General features: G+C 40.7%; 2 protein-coding genes across 5 annotated transcripts in view; both read left to right on the top strand.

The window, feature by feature from the left end:
• SP4 (Sp4 transcription factor) overlaps positions 1–6,514 on the top strand; it is an 81,487-nt gene extending 74,973 nt beyond the window's left edge. For 2 of the 3 annotated variants that reach the window (XM_081243491.1, XM_081243490.1), the window contains exon 6: positions 215–469. In XM_081243491.1, coding sequence (XP_081099617.1) covers positions 215–337 — 123 coding nt within the window. In that variant the 3' untranslated portion in view covers positions 338–469. Of the gene's footprint in view, positions 1–214; positions 470–6,469 lie in introns of those variants that run through there. The other variant, XM_081243492.1, reaches the window with a different exon arrangement.
• Positions 6,515–11,858: 5,344 nt separating this feature from the next.
• DNAH11 (dynein axonemal heavy chain 11) overlaps positions 11,859–20,613 on the top strand; it is a gene marked incomplete at its 3' end in the record, with an annotated part of 314,796 nt that continues 306,041 nt past the window's right edge. For both annotated transcript variants that reach the window (XM_081244744.1, XM_081244745.1), the window contains exons 1-2: positions 11,859–12,355; positions 13,710–13,853. In XM_081244744.1, coding sequence (XP_081100870.1) covers positions 12,005–12,355; positions 13,710–13,853 — 495 coding nt within the window. In that variant the 5' untranslated portion in view covers positions 11,859–12,004. The remainder of the gene's footprint in view (positions 12,356–13,709; positions 13,854–20,613) is intronic.

Raw genomic sequence — 20,613 nt, 5'->3', positions numbered from 1 at the left:
AATTCCTGAATCAAGAAACAGTTAAATTTATTCTACTCTGCCAAACAAGACTAGTAAGGAATAAATTTTTCAAAAGATTTGTATCAAACTAAAAATGTAAACTTCAGTTATCTGAAAAATTCACATTTGGAAGCATCAGGATGATAATTGTATAAAAGGGATAATGCAAGTAGTAAACTTTTTCTTTTTTTTTTTTTTATTTTTTATGTGGTAGTACCAGTTTGATTCTTGGACTTCTAGGAACTTCAGACTCGGAACCAGGAACCAGGAGCCAAGAGTGAGTCAAAGAAAATACCAAAAAAGTAATGCTTTTTACTTTATCATAGATTTTTTTTAAACTGGATTATATTTGCTTTACACTGCTGTGTCAGTTTCTGCTGTACAGCAAAGTGAATCAGCCGTACATATATGTATACCCCTCTTTTTTGGATTTCCTTCCCATTTAGGTCACCACAGAGCACCAAGTAGAGTTCCCTGTGCTCTACAGTAGGTTTTCATTAATTATCTGTTTTATACGTAATAGTGTATATATGTCAATCCCAATCTCTCAGTTCATCCCACCTCCTGCCCTTTGCCCTTGGTGTCCATGTTTGTCCTCTACATCTGTGTCTCTGTTTCTGCTTTGCAAATAAGATGATCTTTACCGTTTTTCCAGAGTCCACATATATGTGTTAATATACGAGATTTGTTTTTCTCTTTCTGACTTCACTCTGTATGACAGTCTAGGTCCATCAGTGTCTCTGCAAATGACACAATTTCGTTCCTTTTATGCTGAGTAATATTCCATTTTATGTATGTACCACATTTTCTTTATCCATTCCTCTGTTGATGGACATTTAGGTTGTTTCCATGTCCTGGTTATTGTAAATAGTGCTGCAGTGAACATTGGGGGTGCATGTATCTTTTTGAATTATGGTTTTCTCTGGGTATATGACAAGTAGTGGGATTGCTGAGTCATATGGTAGTTCTATTTTTAGTTTTTTAAGGAACCTCCATACAGTTCTGCATAGTAGCTATATGAATTTACATTCCCACAAACAGTGTAAGAGAGTTCCCTTTTCTCCACACCCTCTCTCCAGCATTTATTGTTTGTAGATTTTTTGAAGATTACCATTCTGACTAGTGTGAGGTGATACCTCATTATAGTTTTGATTTGCATTATTAGAAATAGTGATGTTGAGCATCTTTTCACTTGTTTGTTGGCCAACTGTATGTCATCTTTGGAGAAATGTCTGTTTAGGTCTTCTGCCCATTTTTTGATTGGGTTGTTTGTTTTTCTGATACTGAGCTACATGAGCTGTTTGTATATTTTGGAGATTAATTCTTTGTCAGTTGATTCATTTGCAAATATTTTCTCCCATTCTGAGGGTTGTCTTTTCATCTTGATTACGGTTTCCTTTGCTGTGCAAAAGCTTTTAAGTTTCATTAGGTTCCACTGGTTTATTTTTGTTTTTATTTTCATTACTCTAGGAGGTGGGTCAAAAAAGATCTTGCTGCAGTTTATGTCAGAATATCATACATAGATTGTTGACATAAAACCACTGGTGTAATAAGTTAGGAAAGTTGAAGCAGTGCTCAGCACAACACTGTAAATATAATAAGGTATATAGTTCACGATGCTGTTCATGATAAAGTCAAAATATCAAGAAAAAAAGATGGCATAGCTTGTTTATTTTTATTTAAATTTTCAGATGCTTAAAGAGTGCAGACTTCAGGTATGTACAAGAAATAAATACTTTATTCTTCAGTACATCTGAATTACGTATTACTGTATCTACTGCCCAAGCAATAATGTCTGATTCACACACAACCAACTTGTAATTGTGTAGCAGGATTTTTAAGGCATGTATTCCGTTCTTCTAAGGGTTGCTAATTAGTGTACGTCTTAGGCTGTGTTCTTCTTTGTAGCAGGTGGCAATGAAATTATTTATTTTTGGATACCTGAGAGTGATTTCAAGTGCAGATAGTAAGAAAGAAACACAGAGCAAGGGAGGAAGGAAGATGGTACAAGCTTTCGTTTTTGTCTAAGGTAATAGTTTGGCAACTGCTAGGACAATTTCTCCTGGAGGAAAATGTTCCAATTAATAGGGTTTCTAGATTTCAGAATTTTAATAATCAAGTTTTCATGTATAAAAAGAAATCAGTATGCTATTTATAGTACTTTAGCCCAGAAAAGCAAGTTATGTATGCATGTACGCATATATAACAGCTCTTTACAATAAGGATTTGATTTAGCAAATTACATATTTTGTATTAGACTGTACTGACATAAAATCTATTCTCTTTAAATAGAAAAGGTATTTTCCTGATAAATCATGCATCACTATGCTGCCCACAGTTAAGTACAGATACTCAAGCCTTAAGTACATTGTACATTCTCTTATGAAGTCAACCAGGAAAATTGGGTGATAGTCAAGCGGAATTTTCACATGCACTTATGATATTTGAAATGTTCCATAAAAACAATATTTTTACCACAGTAAAATTTTTTTCAAGGAAACAGTAGCTGTGTTTCTAGTTAAGAGTAATCCCCTTGCATAATTGTGGCACTGTTTAAAAATTTTTGTTCAGTGGAAACATAATCCACAGGGTTTTGTGTTTCCTATATGTATTTTAATAAAATTAAGTACATGTATGTAGATAAAATATATGCTGTGTGTAACATTTTAGCTATATATCACTATAACATTAGGATTGGATTAGGAAGTTCAAACTTCAGCATAAAACTATTTTGTTTTTAAAGCTGCTGAAAGAAAGACCGCAAGTAATACAGATAGGCCTAAAAATACACACAAACCCTAAAATTTTGTATAATAAGAGATTTGTACCAATAGTTTCCATAAAACTACATTTTTATCTAGCCCTTCTACTTCTGGAAATTAATTTGCTTCAGGACTTAATGATAGCGATGACTAATAGGCTTGTATTTTGAGTCTCCACTCATTGGACAAATACTGAGGGTCTGTTTGGTACCAGGCACTAATCCATGTGTCAGACCAAGAAGAAGACAAAAAGCCCTATCCCCTGCTCTCACAGAGTTCACACGCAGATTTGAAAGTGGTAAGGGCAACGGGGACAAGTAGGCTAAACGTGAAGAGTGCTGGGGCTGCGATTGTAATTAGGGGTGTCAGGAAGCCTCCCTGAACTGATGTCTGAGTAAAACTGGAAGTGAGGAAGCAAACCTTGCCAATCAGTATCTGAGAGGAAGCTGGGGGAAGGGGAATCAGCAAAAGGGATGAACCCTACGCCTGACTGGACCACAGCTAAAGCGCAATAGTCTAGAGGGACCAAAAACAAGGAGAGCAGGAGAGAGGTAAGAGGTGGCGGTGCATCCTTGCCATGGAGATAAAGCCCTGCTCATAACGCAGAGCATTGAGCACCCTGGTAAAAGCAAAGCCGTGTGACACAGAGATCACCAACTGGGAGGCTGAGGAGTGTGGGCTTGATTCCTGGTTCTGCCACTTCCTACACAACCTTGGGCAAATTGTCTAACTACCACTTCTGCATCCTCTTTTTCTCATTTCCAAAATGGGAATAATACCTCGTAGGTGTCTTAAGAGGATCAAATAAGGTAACTCTCAAGCCTCTGACACAGTAGTATTTAATAGATAGAAGTTATTGTTATCATGACTCAACCCAAAATGGGGCAGGGAGGATGGAATAGTTCCCAGTTGGACCAATCTTGAAATGCTTTGGGTACCAATATGTTGAAAAGTTAATGCTCAATATCCCATTTTAAAAAAGAAATTTCAGTGAGAATTTCTTGATAAAACTGTACATTTTTTCTCAAACTACCTATGAGCTAGTTTCTATCTCAGATTTATATGATGGTCATCTTTTCCTAATGCTAAGCAAAATTAAAGTTTCAAATCTTAGTTATTTTCTAATTTTAAAATTTTAATTTCAACTACATGCCTACCTAAGTGATAGCAGATAACCAAATGAGTGAACAAGAAGCAAACCAAATAGTGAAAAACAGGAACATCCGCCCATCTGCTGTTCAAAAACCTTTATTTTGTTGTTAACGTGTGGAAAATTTTCTATATCTAAAATCATCCCCTATGTTTAGAGATACACTTAAATAAACAAAATGAACCTGAGCTGACAGGGCAAAAGTACTCCTGTGTTTTCAGTTCCCTGTTAAATTGCAACCATGAAAAAAACAATGTGCAGTTTGGTGTCCATACCTTTTCTTATCCTAGACAACTTCCTCTCAGACTTGGTTCAGAAAAGAATAGGATGCTCTGCATTTATGAGCTCTAAGCTATCTTCACTTAGCTTTTCAGATTCTTTGCAGAATAAGATAAGATATAAAGAAATAAATTGTCCAAACTGGCTTCGTGCCCTGCCAGGCTCAGAGGCACCTCCGCTAGCTGCTGCCCTCCACTTCCAGCACCTCTTCCATGTCACTACCTTAACTGGGCTTCAGATCCTGTTCTTAACTCTGACTTGCCTCTTTCATTCCCAAGCTAACCTGTAGAGATGCTTTTTCCAATCAGCCAGTCCATTTAGCACATATTGTGTGCCACCAGGTTCAGGCATAAGGGATGCTGTTCCTCTTTTCTGTATTAATCCTGCCTCCTTCCATCTCTTCCTTGGCTAGATTTCTAGAGCACCTCAAGATCCCCTTCCTCGACTCCTAGGATGGGCTGGCCAGCACTTGCAGAGATGGGAGTGCAGTAAGCCCACATCCGCAGGGAGCAGCCAAGGCTCAGATCATGTTGGGCCAGGTTAAGATGAACAAGTCTCGAGTCAGAATCAGAGAGCCAAGAAGTCAGACCCTGGGAGCTAAGATCAGACAAAAGCAAATTACAGGGAAGAGGAGGAAATTAAACTTGAGCAGTTGTCTCCCACACTCATTCGTCTTTGAAGCATACCTTTCTAGATGTTTGGCTTGGCTCAAATTGTGTTATTTATTATCTTGCTATGAAATGTGGTTTAATAAATATTTTATTGATAGTATTATTTTTGAGATGTGGAAGCCATAATGTTATATTTTCTGCTGTTAAAATTGTTCCTAGCTTGTATAATTTTATGTTGGAATTAAATACCTCAGTAATTCATGGTTCTAAAGGGCATCATGGCTTTGAAATGTTTGGTCACCCTAACATGTTTGAAAAACCACTGTTGAGGAAAATAGTATAAAGGCAAAGAGCAAGCTAACTGAAAAAAGATTCCAACTCAATCCAGCAATGTTGTAAATGGTTACGACTTTAACTGTGTTATGTCTTTGAAGCTTTTATGTTAGCTTATTCTTTGTCAAATATATATATGTATGTGAAATATGTGTGTGTGTGCATGTTTGGTGAAGCATCATATATATTTCTAATTGCAGTTTGTAAGTCAGAATTATAAGTTACTATGGTTTTGTATTACAGTCGCTTCCTCTCATTTTCTATAATTATATGGACAGAAAGGTAATATTGTTAGAAAATTACTCCCTATTCTAATGATGATATATAACCTTTAATTCTCATTTTTATGGAGTAAATCATGACTAGAACAGGGTTATGGGTCCTATGAAAAGAACCTCAGTTCTTCATTTATTTTCTTGTTTGTTTTGTTTTTCAAAATCCAGGGGATGTCAATTTGTATTAAAAGTCTGTGTAAGCAGTGATCTTTTTTTTTTTTTTTTTTTTTTTGTGGTACGCGGGCCTCTCACCGCTATGGCCTCTCCCGTTGTGGAGCACAGGCTCTGGACGCACAGGCTCAGGGGCCATGGCTCACGGGCCCAGCCGCTCTGTGGCATGTGGGATCTTCCCGGACCGGGGCACAAACCCGCATCCCCTGCATCGGCAGGCAGACTCTAAACCACTGCGCCACCAGGGAAGCCTGCAGTGATCATTTTTTAACATACAGAAATATTGAATCAGTATCTTGGGCACACAGAACTAACATAGTGTTGTAGGTCAATTATGCTTCAAAAAAATACATCAAACAAACTAATAAAACAAAAGAAGGAAAAAAAAGCAGTCTAGTAAGTATGTCCACCAATTCCATAAGTAACTGGGAGTACTTTTATTCTTATGTCCAATTGTAAATACAGACTTTGACATAAAATAGGAAAAGAAAAAAGGGTAAACCTTCCTAAAGAATTTTACTGATCGTTTTGTAGATCTAAGATTTATTGTTCTGTATTTTTAGGAAAAGTGTTACCTTGTTTACAAAATGTTCTTAAAATATTAATTTTCTTTTAAATAGTATCCTTATTCAAATCCATGATCTTAACAAATTCTTTAAAGAATTAATGCAATGAGAAAAGAGGTAATAATCACCAGAGAATATATTCAAATAAAATATTTGTCTTCAGTTTATACATTTTGTTCTAATAGAAATATTGATCAGATTTATGATTTAAGTATTTATGCCTCTAACTAAATATGTCTTTTAACTCTGGCATTGTTCAGTATACTCTCAAAGTCATTATGATCTCTAAAAAAATAACTCTGTTTTATTATTTTTTTTGTAGGTGAGCTGTAACTTGGCCTAAAATACATCAGGCTTGTGAATCCAGAGGACATTGCTTTGTTCTCAAGAATCTACAGCACCCAATCAAAATTTAGATATATTGGGCTTCCGTGGTGGCACAGTGGTTGGGAGTCCGCCTGCCGATGCCAGGGGATGCAGGTTCGTGCCCCAGTCCGGGAGGATCCTACATGCCGCGGAGCGGCTGGGCCCGTGAGCCATGGCCACTGGGCCTGCGTGTCCGGAGCCTGTGCTCCACAATGGAAGAGGCCACAACAGTGAGAGGCCCGCGTACCACAAAAAAAAACAACAACAACAATTTAGACATATTTAGCTATCAGACTAAGAGTTACCCTATTCCAAGTTCAGTTCATTCCCTGTAAACAAAAGAATGTAACAATAATTATTGTTCCTGATTATTATAGATACAGAGATAACAGTCAAAAATTTTAATAACAGACACAGCACAGCACCCATCAATCAGAAGGGATTGATTGGAGGGAGGTCCCAGAGCCCCTCCCTGTTTCTCCATCCTATACTCCACACCCCCATCCATCCCTCCACCCCCACCCCCCTGGCATTACTCTTTCAGTTGCTAGATCTTGGGGAGGTCATGGGGTGGTAGTAGGGGGATTGGGAACCAGAGTGGCTATTTAGTTTCCAGTATGGAATTATCTCAGCATTTTAATAACCAGTGTGGCTATACTGGCGTCCTAGCTGAATGTGAACAGTGGACAGATAGGTTTATACTCCAAAGTGTGCCATGAAGAGTATTAATGATGTAGCATTTCTTAAAAGACTGCTCCACTGTTACCTCCAGGAATTTCTTCTGTGCCGATAATGTTCCATTTTGCAAGTCTTGTTGCAGATGTATGGGCAGTAATAACGACCACAGACATGACTCTTCGCAGACCACAAAAGTAAGACAGACCCCAATTGCAGAGATGTTAAAATGTGAAAAAAGGTGCATCACAGAATCAATGAACTACACTTCAAGATATGTTTATTTCCTTTCTGCTTCCATCAGTCCCCTCTCTTCCCCAACACCTTGAGCTTGCCAACTGTAGTTTTGTTGACCATTTCAGGATCAAACTACTGAGATTCACAGGAGATTACTTTATTTGCATTGTCTCTTTACATGGGGAGTTACGGGTTTGGATGGCCACAGGGAAAGAACTGTTAGTGTGCACTGAAAGGATGTTTTATTAATTCTAACCTTTCCCAGCCCAAGTAACCTTGCTGTGTGTCACAGAGAATGCCCTCTCTGTAAGGAGCTTGAATTGCTGGGAAAGCTTTGGGGACTTCTTGGTGCTGGTAGAATTTGGGCATTCAATTAGGATATTCTAATCCTTGGAGATTTGGGGATATTACAAATTATATGTGATATTCTGTATCCTGGAACAATTCATATTAGGAATATGAATATATATATATTACGAATTCATATTAGGAATATATATATTTAGGGAGAAAAGCAAGAATGCAAACAATGCTTACTGGTTTAGGAAGAAAGCTTAGCAGCTTTACAATGGGTACATCAGCAATGTAAATAGAAAAGAGAAAGGCAGATTTACCTGATATAAACACACTGCTCTCCTCCTCACATCTCTCTCCACTAAGTAGCACCTATGAAAGGGCTTTGTAAACTGTTGAGCACTAGACAAATGTGTGTGCTGCCTCCACGGGGGAAGGGATCTCGAATCCTCATTTAATTCCCACCTGTGCCCAACTCTGAGCACTTTCTCTGAGCTTTCTCCTCATTTCTGATTTCAAAGAAAGGTTTAACAAGCAGGAATAGAAATAATACTGTGTTTGATATGATGTAGGAGATATTCAGAAATAATTGTGTTTATACTCCCTACAACTTAACTTTCATATTCTTTTGTAGAATTTATTTAATCTCTAAATCCTCTTCCTTCTCTGGAACTAGTGCTCCAGAAATAAAACTTCTTTTCTGTTCTCTTAATTAATTAAGTTAATTCATCTCTTTTTACACATTTATTTTTCTCTTCTCCCTTCAGAGGCTCTAACCCTTTCCTTGACTAAAATTTTTTGGGTTACAGAAGTCCTTCCTTCGTTGGCATTTTATTTTGAAGTGCTTATTTCAATTCAACAAATATTCGAACGATAGTATTGCTGAAGGTTCTGTGTTAGATGCTGCAGGGAGTAGAGTAAATAAATGGCACAGTCCCTGACAGCACCTGCCTTCAAAGGGCTTTGTTGCTAATAAGGAAAAATAAGAAAGCTGCACAAATAACTATAATGCAAGGTAGAGTACATCATACAGGTACAGGAAGAGATTACACTATGGACTGGTGAGGATTTCCTCTCCAGAGAGTCCTGTGGTCCTTGTTGTTTGTTTGCTTGCTTCGGTCAGTCATTTCCAGTACACCTCAGAATTGTCTCTCTGAATGTTACAAAATTATTCTTTCCTACAAATCTGTTGGTTTTCTATTACATTTCCCCCTCTATCTCCTAAATTCATGCTTAGACTCTGCAAAGATGCTTTAGGTTGTTTTTTGTTATTGTTTTTTGTTCTTTATTTATTTTTAAATCAAAACCAGCAGTGGTAAGAAACTGTAGCTTAACTATTGTTGTGTATCTGCTTTGAATGGCCTTGACCTTATGAGTTGACATTCCTGCCTTTGATTTCCATGTCTCTTCACTTGGTGTACAACCCTTCTCTGCCCCCACTCTTGACCATGGCACATATCTGATGGCCTCAACAGGGGCTCCCCCATTATATTTGTCCTTTACCCACTTGTTTCTGTCTTGATATCTCTGGAAATCCAGACAGTATAATTCCTCAAATCACATAGTTTTCTCAATTTTACCCTCTTTTCCTTTTTCTCCTTCCAAAATCTCAAGTTGACCTTAGTCCAGGCTTCTCCAAGAATAAAGTTCTTTTAATGTTTAGCCACACTTAGGGGGGAAAAAAAGTAATAAAGTCTTCATAATTCTTGGGAAATTGTGTTAGTGTAAAGAGATACTTCCCATGATGTTATACGTTTATGGGGAATCTGAGAAAAAAACACATCCATACCTTTCTTGGTTGACTACCAAATGGACAGTTTTTACCCTTTTTCTTCACTAGCAGAACCCAGATTTTGCTCAGGCTCCTCCTACTGGGCATATCCTTAAAAGGAATCTGGAGTTGGATCTTGATCTCATTTCCCTTGACAAACCGAAGTTTATATATGGACATGAGATGGAATACTGGCCAATCAGATGAAAAGGAACATCTTCTGGAGGGCTTCAGAAAGTTTTCTTTATGCAAAAATGAAGATGCTGTTTTCTTGCTTCTGGACTTTGTCACCTGCAAGGAATGGTAGAAAACATGATTGCCACTTAGCATCCATGATAGGAGAATAACTGACCGGTTGGAGACCACAGAAAAGGGAGACGAACAACAGTCTCATCCCAGAGTCCTTGTGTTAACCAACCCATGGCTCTTCTACAACCAGACTTCTTGGGTGAGATTATAAATGTTCTTATTGTATGCCACTATTACTTGGGTTTTCTGTTAATTGCAGTTAACTGCAGGTTTTTGTTCATTACAGATATGAGTTACTTTTGAAATACACAATTTTTTTAAAAAACCCAAAACGGAAGTCAAGATTATGTTGTCCTATAGGACATTAAGGAGTATTGTATCTAACCTAGCAACCTTATTTCAATAGTCTTTCTCCACTGCCTGTGAATCTCTTTCTCTGATTCTCCTGGAACCAACTTCACCATTTTGTTGATATCCTCATTAATGAGTTGAAGACATCTTTGACATGTCTTCATTCTATATTTTGATTACTATGTAACTTTTTGAAAATTGTACTTAAATAATAACACTATGATTTAAATTTTTCTGAATTTTAAAGTGGTTTTTCACTTCAATTTTTTTTTTTTCTTTTTGTGCGGTACGCGGGCCTCTCACTGTTGTGGCCTCTCCCGCTGCGGAGCACAGGCTCAGCGGCCATGGCTCACGGGCCCAGCCGCTCCGCGGCATGTGGGATCTTCCCAGACCGGGGCACGAACCCGTGTCCCCTGCATCGGCAGGCGGACTCTCAACCACTGTGCCACCAGGGAAGCCCTTCACTTCAATTTAATTCAACTCTTATTTACAGAATTCCTGTGTCTCTGGGGTAGGAGATGCAAAGGTAGAATATAGGCGTGAGAGGAGAGACTAGGAAGCATTGTAAGGTGTTTACAGTGATTTCCAGGCTTGCTTAGTAACCACTGGGTGCCCCAAGGATTGCTCTGGACTATATAAAACAGCCTTCCAGGAGCTTGTGTTCATTATAAAGGCTTTCCAGGAGCCTGTGTTCATTCAAGCGTCTGATGATATAACTAGAAAATCTTATATAGGTGGTTATCAGACACAATTGACATCCTAAAAAGAAAAACTGTTAAGGCACCAAATCTTGCTGGATACAACCTATTTACCAATAATCAGTTATAATGGATTATTGAGGGCAACACTCCTTCATAGTTCCTATAGGAAAAAAGGGGTTTGAAGTTTTTACTTTGAAATGAACAGATGGAAAGGACTAAAAAAACTTTAGTTTGAGGACTGCCCCTCAAAATTCTGGCTACTTCAGTCTTAACAAATGTCATTAATAGACCATACTGAAATCCATTTCAACATCACGGAGACTGTTACTAATCTGGAATTTTTCTCCTGTGAGCTTTTACTCTTGGATTGAATAATAATTCTATATATTTTCAGAGCACTTTGCTCTTTACAAAGACGTCATGCATTCTTTCATTGGGTGTATTAACATCCCAGTAAGTGGCAGGTGAGGTTCAGAATCAGGATTTTGAATACCTAGATCTTGGATTGCCACAACTAGGAAAGCTGAATTGGCAGTGTTGGCTCTTTTCTGGAAACATTCTAACAGCTATGGGCAAGGTAAGTTAGAAGCCCTCGGCGCGAGTCCTGAATCCCGGTTCCACCATCTCCTTGTTGCTTAGTCACTTTGTGACTTAGTTTCTTTGCTCATTAAATAAGCTGACCAGTCGAAGCCCTGCCTTTCTAGGTATTAAATAAAATAATCAAGGGGATGGGCTTAGCACGGAGCTCAGCACAACCCAGCGCTGCTCAAAACACAGCAGTTAATCAATACTGGGTTGCGATTCTTCCTTCCCGGGAGCTCCAAGATGTCCAGTGTGCCAGGGCGCCAGAGGGCAGCGGAGGAGGCCGCTGAGTGGCTCACGCCGGTCGAGGGCACGCTCCTCCCCTCCAGAAAGCTGCTCCCCTCGGCTCTCACTCCGCCCCCAGAGGGCCGGGGCGGGGACGCCGTTCCCCTGGAAACGGGACGCGGCGGCTCAAGGCCCGCCAGAGCCCTGGCGCGTTGCGCTCGCAGTGCGTGCAGACGCCGGCTGCTAATTGGGAGCAGGTGTGGGACTAGCGGCCGCGCTCCCGGTGATCGCTGGAAGAGGTGGGCGCCTCTCGGAGCGCGAGTGTGGAGGTGGCTTCGCCTACCCGGGGCTGGGCAGGGGCGCGCGCGTGGAGCCGGCCAGCCCCGCGTCCCCTCAGACGTGCTGAATGGCAGCCCAGGAGGCAGCCCGGGAGGCGAGAGGCTTCCGGGAGGTCCCGACCCTTCGCCTAACCCCGGGCGCCGGAGCGGAGGCGGCGGGCTTGGTGGAGTATGAAGAGGAGGACGAAGACGAGGAGGTGGCGGCGGCCAGGAGAGCGCGGAGTTTCGCCCAGGACGCGCGGGTGCGCTTCGTCGGCGGCCGTCTGGAGCAGATGCTGGGGCTCCCGGAGGAGAAATGGAGCCAGCATTTGGAGAGCGTGGACAAGCGGCAGGTCCTGGGGGAGTTTCTGGAGAGCCCCAGCCCCGCCTGCCTTGTGTTCAGCGTCGACGCCGTGGAGCGGCTCGCGGCGTCGCAACAGGTAAGGGACGACGGGCGAGGGAACCAGGTCACGCCTCCCGCCCAGCCTGACGGACACTTGAGCGGGACAGGCCAGTTGTGCTTCCTTGGGTTCGCTCTCTCGGGGCACATATTCGGGCGCTTTAAACTTCAATCAAGGGCTTGCCGAGAGTCCACAGAGTCCCCCACGTGCGCCCACTCTGCTGTTAAGCGGCTGTTGGTTAGTTTTCTAGAAGTCAGTCTTTGGGCCTGCTCCACCCGGATAAAGCAGGAAAAGCAGCGCGTCCTTCAGCTGCCTGGGCGTGAGGCGCGAGGTAGGTTCTCTTTGCCAGATAACTTTCCTTTAAATCGCTCTTGTGTCACTCCGGAGGCAAATGTGGTGTTTGGCGGAGCCCAAATCACTTGTCATGGCTCAGTCTGCCTGTCAGCCACACTGCATCCCAACGAATAATACTTAGGACTCCTTTTAAAAAAGAATTGCCCGGCAGTCTGCGCTCAGGACAGTTCTCTCTCCCTCTCCCTCCCCCTCCCTTTTCTCTTCCTTTTTTTTCTTGTTTTTTTTCCTTTTACCTTTTTAAATCTAGACTTCTGGTACGCTTGAAGGTTAACGTATCACCTACGATCACAGCATTTGTACTTAAAGATTTTGCGAAGACTTTGGAGCAAGATTTACAATCTTGAGATGCCTCACTGTCAGTGTTGTAAAGTGATGCCATCATCACTAGATGTGGTCTTAATAATGGCGGGGAAATAGGATCCCAGAGAAGAAAGAGAGTAACTGGAGTTAGCCTTAGGGTTTTGTGAGTTCAGAATTGTTTTTGTTTTGCTACTCTCCTAATTTTGAAAGTTTGTCAGTGGAGTGGACAAGAACAGTTTAGTATTACTTAAGTTAAACAGTCATGATATCTGAAGAAATGACTTGATATTTCTGGAAATGTTAGAATATCTTGATTAAACACTGCTTTGAGTATAGAAATACAATTTAACCTCTTGGTATTTATCTCGGTTTGGCTTACTTCTGAACAAGAAAATGTTATACAAAAGAATAACCTTTGCTAAGATGGAAACATTCTAATTTCTTCCTGTATTTGTTTAATTATGAGACTTTATGGTATATGATGATCCTAATTGACATGCTTTTGAAAGGTGACGTTCCACACCAATAATACTGTGAAATTAACATTATAAAAGAACAAAGAAAATTGTATAAACTTTGCAGAAGAGCAGTGGAGCAATCTTATTTATAAAGGTAGGTAAGATGCCAGGTTTTGTTTCTTATGCTAGCAATCTACTTACAAGTTAGATACAGCAAATCCTGCTTGTTAACATGGAAGCTACATTGTGGACTTAAAATAATTATGTTACTCTTGTTTCAGATTCCAAGAGATGCAAAACATAAACTTGTTTATATTGCCAAGAAGAGTACTGAAAACATTGGAGTAAATGATTTCTCTCAAACAGTTTTATTTGGAGAGTTACCTGCCTCATCTCTTGGACATGTAACTGCTTTCCTAGACGAGGTACTGGTCTAGCCTTAATATTTTAATCTTTCATTTATCTTTATGACACTTGGAATTATTCAGGACAACTCTGGCTATTAAAAAGAGAATTTAGAAGCTAGTCATCTCATTAGCCAGGTGGATGGAAAATGATAGTATTTAGACTGTTCCTGAAATGAGCTGATATTGATGCTAATGATCAACAGGTGGTAATTTGCAGGATCCTCCTTTTCCTCTCTTTCTAAATAATGGAAGTTAAAAAGCAGCTTGAATTGAATAGGCTCCTGTACTTAGCTATAGGTATTAAACTTCATATTCAGAATAGAGACAAATTTACCCTTTGGAAAGGGGTATTATCAGTTTTTCAGATTCCTGTTAGTTTCTAAGTGCACTCATGTTAGATAATGGGAAAGGGTAATGGAAATGTATTAGGAGTGACTGACTTAAAATTCCTCTTTCTCTCCCCTTAAGTCAGAGAAATGCTCTCTAAACCCATGTTACTGGCACTCTAATGTGCGTTAGAACCACCTAGGGATTTTGTTAAAGGCAAACTGATAAATTAGGTTTGGAGTGGGGCTGAAAGTCTACATTTCTAACCTGGTGCTGATGCTGTTTGTTCATGAACCAGCTTTGAGGAGCAACGTACCAAATGACTAGGTTTGGAAGAACCAGAGCGGTGGTTCTCAGACTTTGCTGAACATTTGGACCACCTGGGGAACTAACATGCCTCGGCCCAGGTCACACCTCTTACCAATTAAATCAGAATGTCTGGGGGGGTGGGGGCCAGGCTTCAGTAGTTGTTAAAGATCTCCAGGTGACCCTAATGCACCCCAAACTCTGGGAAACACTGGGTTAGTATCAGTAAACCAGATTTCAGTAGCCAAAGCAGTCTTGCCAAGGCCAATATTTAATATAGGAATAATTGCCAACATACTTTTTACTAATAATTTGTCAATCTCCATCTTTCACACCTCTTCTCCTTCCTGAGTCTCTTCTGCTGTCTTGAAAGGAGGTGTTTTCCTGCGGTCTCTGGGCTAACTAAAGCTTCTGTCCCCCAACTTCAGTTCTACCTTGGTTTCACTCTTCTGTTGAATTTACATGGTTTTAGTTGATTTCATGGAGATAACTAGGAAGAGAGTTTTCTGTCTTCAGCACTTGAGACAGTTTTCAGTATGTAGCAGGTGTTCAAGAGATTTTTATTGAACTGAATCTGATGAAAGGATTTCACATGGTATGTGAATGACCTTTGGCCCTGTGAATCCAGGCTGCCATCAGCTGGCCTTGGAAGGGCAAGGCAGCACTCTTCATTGGAATTCTTACTGTGTCTGTGTACGGCGACAGGAGATACAAAACTCTTTCCAGTTCCTCGGAATTTACCTCAATACCAGGGTCTGCACAGCCCTCTGAAATGTTTAAGTGAAAGAGAGTAAGCTGTCCCTGAGCACATCTATAGAAGGCACAGAACATTCAGAACCTCACGGGTTTAACAGGTTTGGAAGATTCTCATTTATTTAATTATGCTTGAGGATATGAGCATTGGGAGGAAAAAAGTGAGGACATCACGCTCAAGATGTCACTTGGGTTTCTTTTTTTTTTTTTTTTTTTTGCGGTACGCGGGCCTCTCACCGTTGTGGCCTCTCCCGTTGCGGAGCACAGGCTCCGGATTCACAGGCTCAGCGGCCATGGCTCATGGGCCCAGCCGCTCTGCAGCATGTGGGATCCTCTTGGACCGGGGCACGAACCCATGTCCCCTGCATCGGCAGGTGGACTCTCAACCACTGCGCCACCAGGGAAGCCCCACTTGGGTTTCTTTATGGACAATGCTTAAATTCAGAATGAAGGGGCCCTAAGGCAAGACTATAGATTTTTAGATAAAAAAATTCTCAAGGCTTGTCTTTGCTTAGTATCCATAGTGGCTCACATAATTGGCTAATTAACTGTGGCTTACGATGTTTCATGGACTCCCAAGCTTTTCTCTCCAGGCAAGATCTGTCTCCCAAATTCCAAAGAGCTCCATATGCCTTCCTGACATTCCACTTGGTGTGCAATAAACATTTCATACTTAACATTCCAAGTTGAGCTGATGTTCCCCACCCTGTGCTGTTTGGAATTATACCCAGAATAATGGATGTGAACTCCATCCTTCCAGATGCCCAAAAGAGAAAAACCTCCTAGTCAGCCCTGACTCTTGGCTTTGTCTCACACTTTATATACATTGTGTCAGGAAATCTTGCAAGTTCTGCCTTCACACATACCCAGAATCAGCTCCCCTGTCCCCTCCATTGCTACCACTCTGGTCCAGCTCACCAATATCTCTCACCTGTGTTAATATATCAGCCTCTTAATTGGTTTTTCTGCTTCTATATGACTCCCATTTAGAACCTATTCCCAACATAGCAGCTAGAGTGATCCTTGTTGAAACACGAGAAAGAACATGTCACTTTCTGCTCAGACCCTGCACTGGTTCTCCTTTTACTCAGAGTAAGGGCCCAAGAGCTTATAGCAGTCTGGACTTTGCATTGTTGCTCATGTGGATCAACAGGATCAGCATCAGCTGGAAACTTGTTAAAACTGTAGACTCTCAGGCCCCGCCCCAGAGCCGCTAAATCAGGACCAAGAAGCACAGGTGATTCTTAGGTTTGTTAAAGGGTGAAAGCATGGGTTTGAACTCTCTGTGATCTGACCTCCCTATGACCTCTCAACTCATCTCAGTTGCTAACTCATGGCTTCCTTGCATTTCCTTAATTGTCTAAGGCACACTGGTGCCCCAGGGCCTTTGCTCTTGCCATTTCTTCATCTTCCCCAGAATCCACTCAGCCAACCCCTTCATGTCTTGCAAGTCTTTTTGCTCAAATATCTATTTTACATGAAGCCACTCTCCAGGTGAGCAGGGATCTTTGAAGGGCAGGGACTTAGGGTCAGGCAAGTGAGACACCCACTTCAAGAACAAAACTTTCAGAGAGGTGGGGAGAAATAAAAGCAACCCAGTAATCAAGAGAAGTAATAATTTAAGGCAGTATTATTATTACTATTTTGGCTGTGCCACGCAGCTTACGGAATCTTAGTTCCCCAACCAGGGATTGAATCCGGGCCCTCTGCAGTGAAAGCACAGAGTCCTAGCCACTGGACCCACCAGGGAATTCCCAAACGCAGTTTTTTTTGTTTGTTTGTTTGTTTGCGGTACGCGGGCCTCTCACTGCTGTGGCCTCTCCGGTTGCGGAGCACAGGCTCCGGACGCGCAGGCTCAGCGGCCATGGCTCACGGGCCCAGCTGCTCTGCGGCATGTGGGATCTTCCAGGACCGGGGCATGAACCCGTGTCCCCTGCATCGGCAGGCAGACTCTCAACCACTGTGCCACCAGGGAAGCCCCCAAACGCAGTATTTTAAAAAATAAAAATTAATGCAAAAAAAACCCACATCAACACTTGAAGTAAAAGTAGGATCACTAACAGTGCCATGCCAAGTCATATTGGAGGCTGAGGCAAAAGGTCAGTAATACTCATCCTGTCTTTATTGAAAAATGTTGATATTTTATTCATCATTTTTGGATTAGCTTTTACTTTAAAAATATTTAAAAATATTATTCATCTTAATTATTGAGGTTTGTTGGGGTTTTTTTTTTTTTGGTGCCCTCTTACGCTCCAAAGTGAGTGCCTTACTTGCCTTACAGTAGTCCCAGCTCTTAATCTTTGTTGCTCACTGATGAGTCGCAAACACACAAGACTCTGCCTGACACATAGTAGGATCTAAGTAAGTACTTGTTAAAGGAATGAAGGTTAAATAAGGGCTAAAGATAGCCTATTCTTATAAGAGACAAAACACTGAAGCTGCAAGATATTTCTTTAGAGAAAAAGCATTTGGTGTATGATCTCTGCTATCTCCATTTGAATTTTTTGGACATTTATATGAAAAGGACACTTTGTGGGAAATTGTATGCTAAATAAGCCCATAGTTGTCATTTGTTCATTTAATCAAAACTTAATGAATATCTGCTTGGTGCCAGTGACTGAACACACCTGGCAATTAGTTAGGACGTTTCTGCCATCGGAAGGCATGCAGTGTGAGCTAACAGTGATATGATGTGGTGGATGTAGTGGTTTTAGCAGGATGCTGTGGCGCCTACAGGGTTGGCAGGGAAGGTGGGGAGTCTCAAATAGGATGATTATAGGTCTTGGTTTGCTTGGGGGCGGTTCCAGTTTCCTCCTGTTACAGATCATTTAATATCTGCTCATTTTTATTGCTTGTTTTTACTCTCTAAAGCATCCTCAGTTGTAAGGTAAATTACTTGGTCCCCATAGTGTCGTAGGACAGGAGCAATAGCTAGGTGTAAGAGAGGGAGGAAGGGAGAAGCAGTGCAAAGGCACAGAGGTGAGGAAATGCAGATTGCATTTTTAAAAATGGACTGCATTAATACGTTTAGATTGGGGAAGAAGAGCTGGAGGGTGGTGAGAAATAAAGCTGGAGAGGCTGATTAGAAAATTAACACCTATGTAACTTTTTCACCCGGATGGTTGCCACCAAAGCCGGTTGTCAAACTCATATCCGAGTGTTTACTGGAAGATGGTAGCAGTAAGGCATGTTCTGTGAAGGTTTTTATCAGGACAGGCTTCAGTGGAAAGTTTTGAAATCAAATGGTCATTTATGACTTGCATTCCAAGCTAACAACTTCTGTCTTTCTGGGTACTTTGTATATGAAGCAGAAAAACATTTAATGCAAGGATTAGTGAATTGGTGACTCAATCAAGGAGCGAGGAGGGACTGTGTTATTGAGGTAGTGATTGGAATGAAAAGTATTGAGGTAGTTTTCCAGTGCTGTGGTTCTTAACTGGGGTAGAATAAAGAAGGGATGGACCAAGTCTTTGAAAGGAATATGGGGAAGGTCATTTGACTATTTTTTCTCATTTAATGACCTAATATACTCTCACTTGTATTCAGTGTTGTATGGTCTTTGAAGTTTGACTCAGATATACAGTGATTAACAGTAATTTATGTTGATATGCTGGAGCCTCCCAAACTTCTCTCTCCAGCCTTGATCTCTCTCCTGAACTCCAAGCTTAGACTTCCACTGCCCTTATGGACATGGCACTTGCTGTGTAATAGACATCTCAAATCCAGCATCTCCGAAATTTTACTCCCGATCTGCTGCTCAACATTATTATGTGTCCCTATACATTATTATTTGTAACTATATTATATAATTAGCAAAAGTATTAAAAATGTCATGTAGTTATTTCTTTAAGTATTATGTTGAACCAAATCTTGAAAGAAACAATAATTGTAAATGCTTATCAAGCCAAAATGAAAGTTATGATTTGGTTTTTGTAGTCAGTGTCTGGGGCCCGTTCCTAGACATTTCAGTTTAAGAAGTCTGGCAGAGGACCAGGCTCCTGTACTTTGAAAGTGTTTGTCAGGTAATAGTCTCTATTGATTTAAGAACCACTGTAAAAAGAAACACCCCAGATTTAGAAAGAGATAAAAGAAAGGTGAGTAAAGAGAACTCTAGCAAAGGCACCATGGCTCTTTTATCTGTAGTTGTATATCCCCTAGTAAACATGTCCAAATTATTTTGGTTCAGAGAAAGTTCATGGATTTTTCTTATAAGTCATAAAACCTAGACCAAAAGATTTACAGCTGAAGACAAAACCCCAGGTTAATTGAATTACTTTGTATATAGCTTGTTGATAACAAGATTTATTGTCATTAAAGAGCACATCCCAGGTCAATTTGTTCTAAATGATGTTCATGGAGATACTCTTGTTGCTCGCCTAATTGCTCTACAAACCATGGGGCTCAGAATTTCCTAACAATTTTATCTACAGCTTGTGACACAAATATTTAATTTTAAAAGAAGTTGTCCTCATCACAGAACAGTAAATAGAGTGAAGGTTTGAAACAGTATCCAGTAAATTAGAAATATTGAAGAACCAGAATTATCCTCAACCCTGACTTTTAGAAAAAGCTGTTGCTATTGGGAATTTAATGTAGAAAGCAGTTTTTCAGTGGGTCAGTGCATGTTCAGCCCAGTAAGACTAAACTCTTCAGTCTGGTTTCCAAAGCTCTTTATGAACCTTCCCAGCATTTCTCACAGGCCCGCCTCTTAGGGGTGCTGGCTCTAGTTTCAGGCAGACCATACTGGAACTTTCTCAGAACCCTACGCCTGCAGCCCTCAGTGATTTTGCATCAGTGTTCAGTTTTCTGCCTGCCCTGCTCGTTCATCTTAAAGATTTAAACCAAGTAGCAAGTTTCCTGGCAAGTCTTCCGTAATAACCCTCCTGGCCAGAGACGGGTGTTTCTCCTGTGCTTGCACATGACACAAAAACGTGCCTTTCATGGCAGTTCTGATATTGAGGTACCTAACCCACGGAGCTCATAGAAGACACGCTAGTTCTTTTTTTTTTTAAATTTATTTTTATTCAAGTATAGTTGATATACAATGTTGTGTTAATTTCTACTGTACAGCAAAGTGATTCAGTTATATATATATATTTTTTCATATTCGTTTCCATTATGGTTTATCACAGAATGTTGAATATAGTTCCCTGTGCTATACAGTAGGACCTTGTTGTTTATCCATCCAATATATAATAGTTTGCATATGCTAACCCCAAACACCCAGTCCCTTCCTCCCCTACACTCCTCCCCCTTGGCAACCACAAGTCTTTTCTCAATGTCTGTGAGTCTGTTTCTGTTTCATAGATAAGTTCATTTGTGTTACATTTTGGCTTCCACATATAAGTGATACCATATGGTATGTCTTTCTCTTTCTTACTTCACTTAGTAT

This window comes from Mesoplodon bidens, assembly GCF_964165515.1.
Source record: "Mesoplodon bidens genome assembly, chromosome: 9".
Lineage (NCBI taxonomy): Eukaryota > Metazoa > Chordata > Mammalia > Artiodactyla > Ziphiidae > Mesoplodon > Mesoplodon bidens.
The sequence above is the reverse complement of the archived record's forward strand: the minus strand, read 5'-3'. Positions and strand labels throughout refer to the sequence as shown.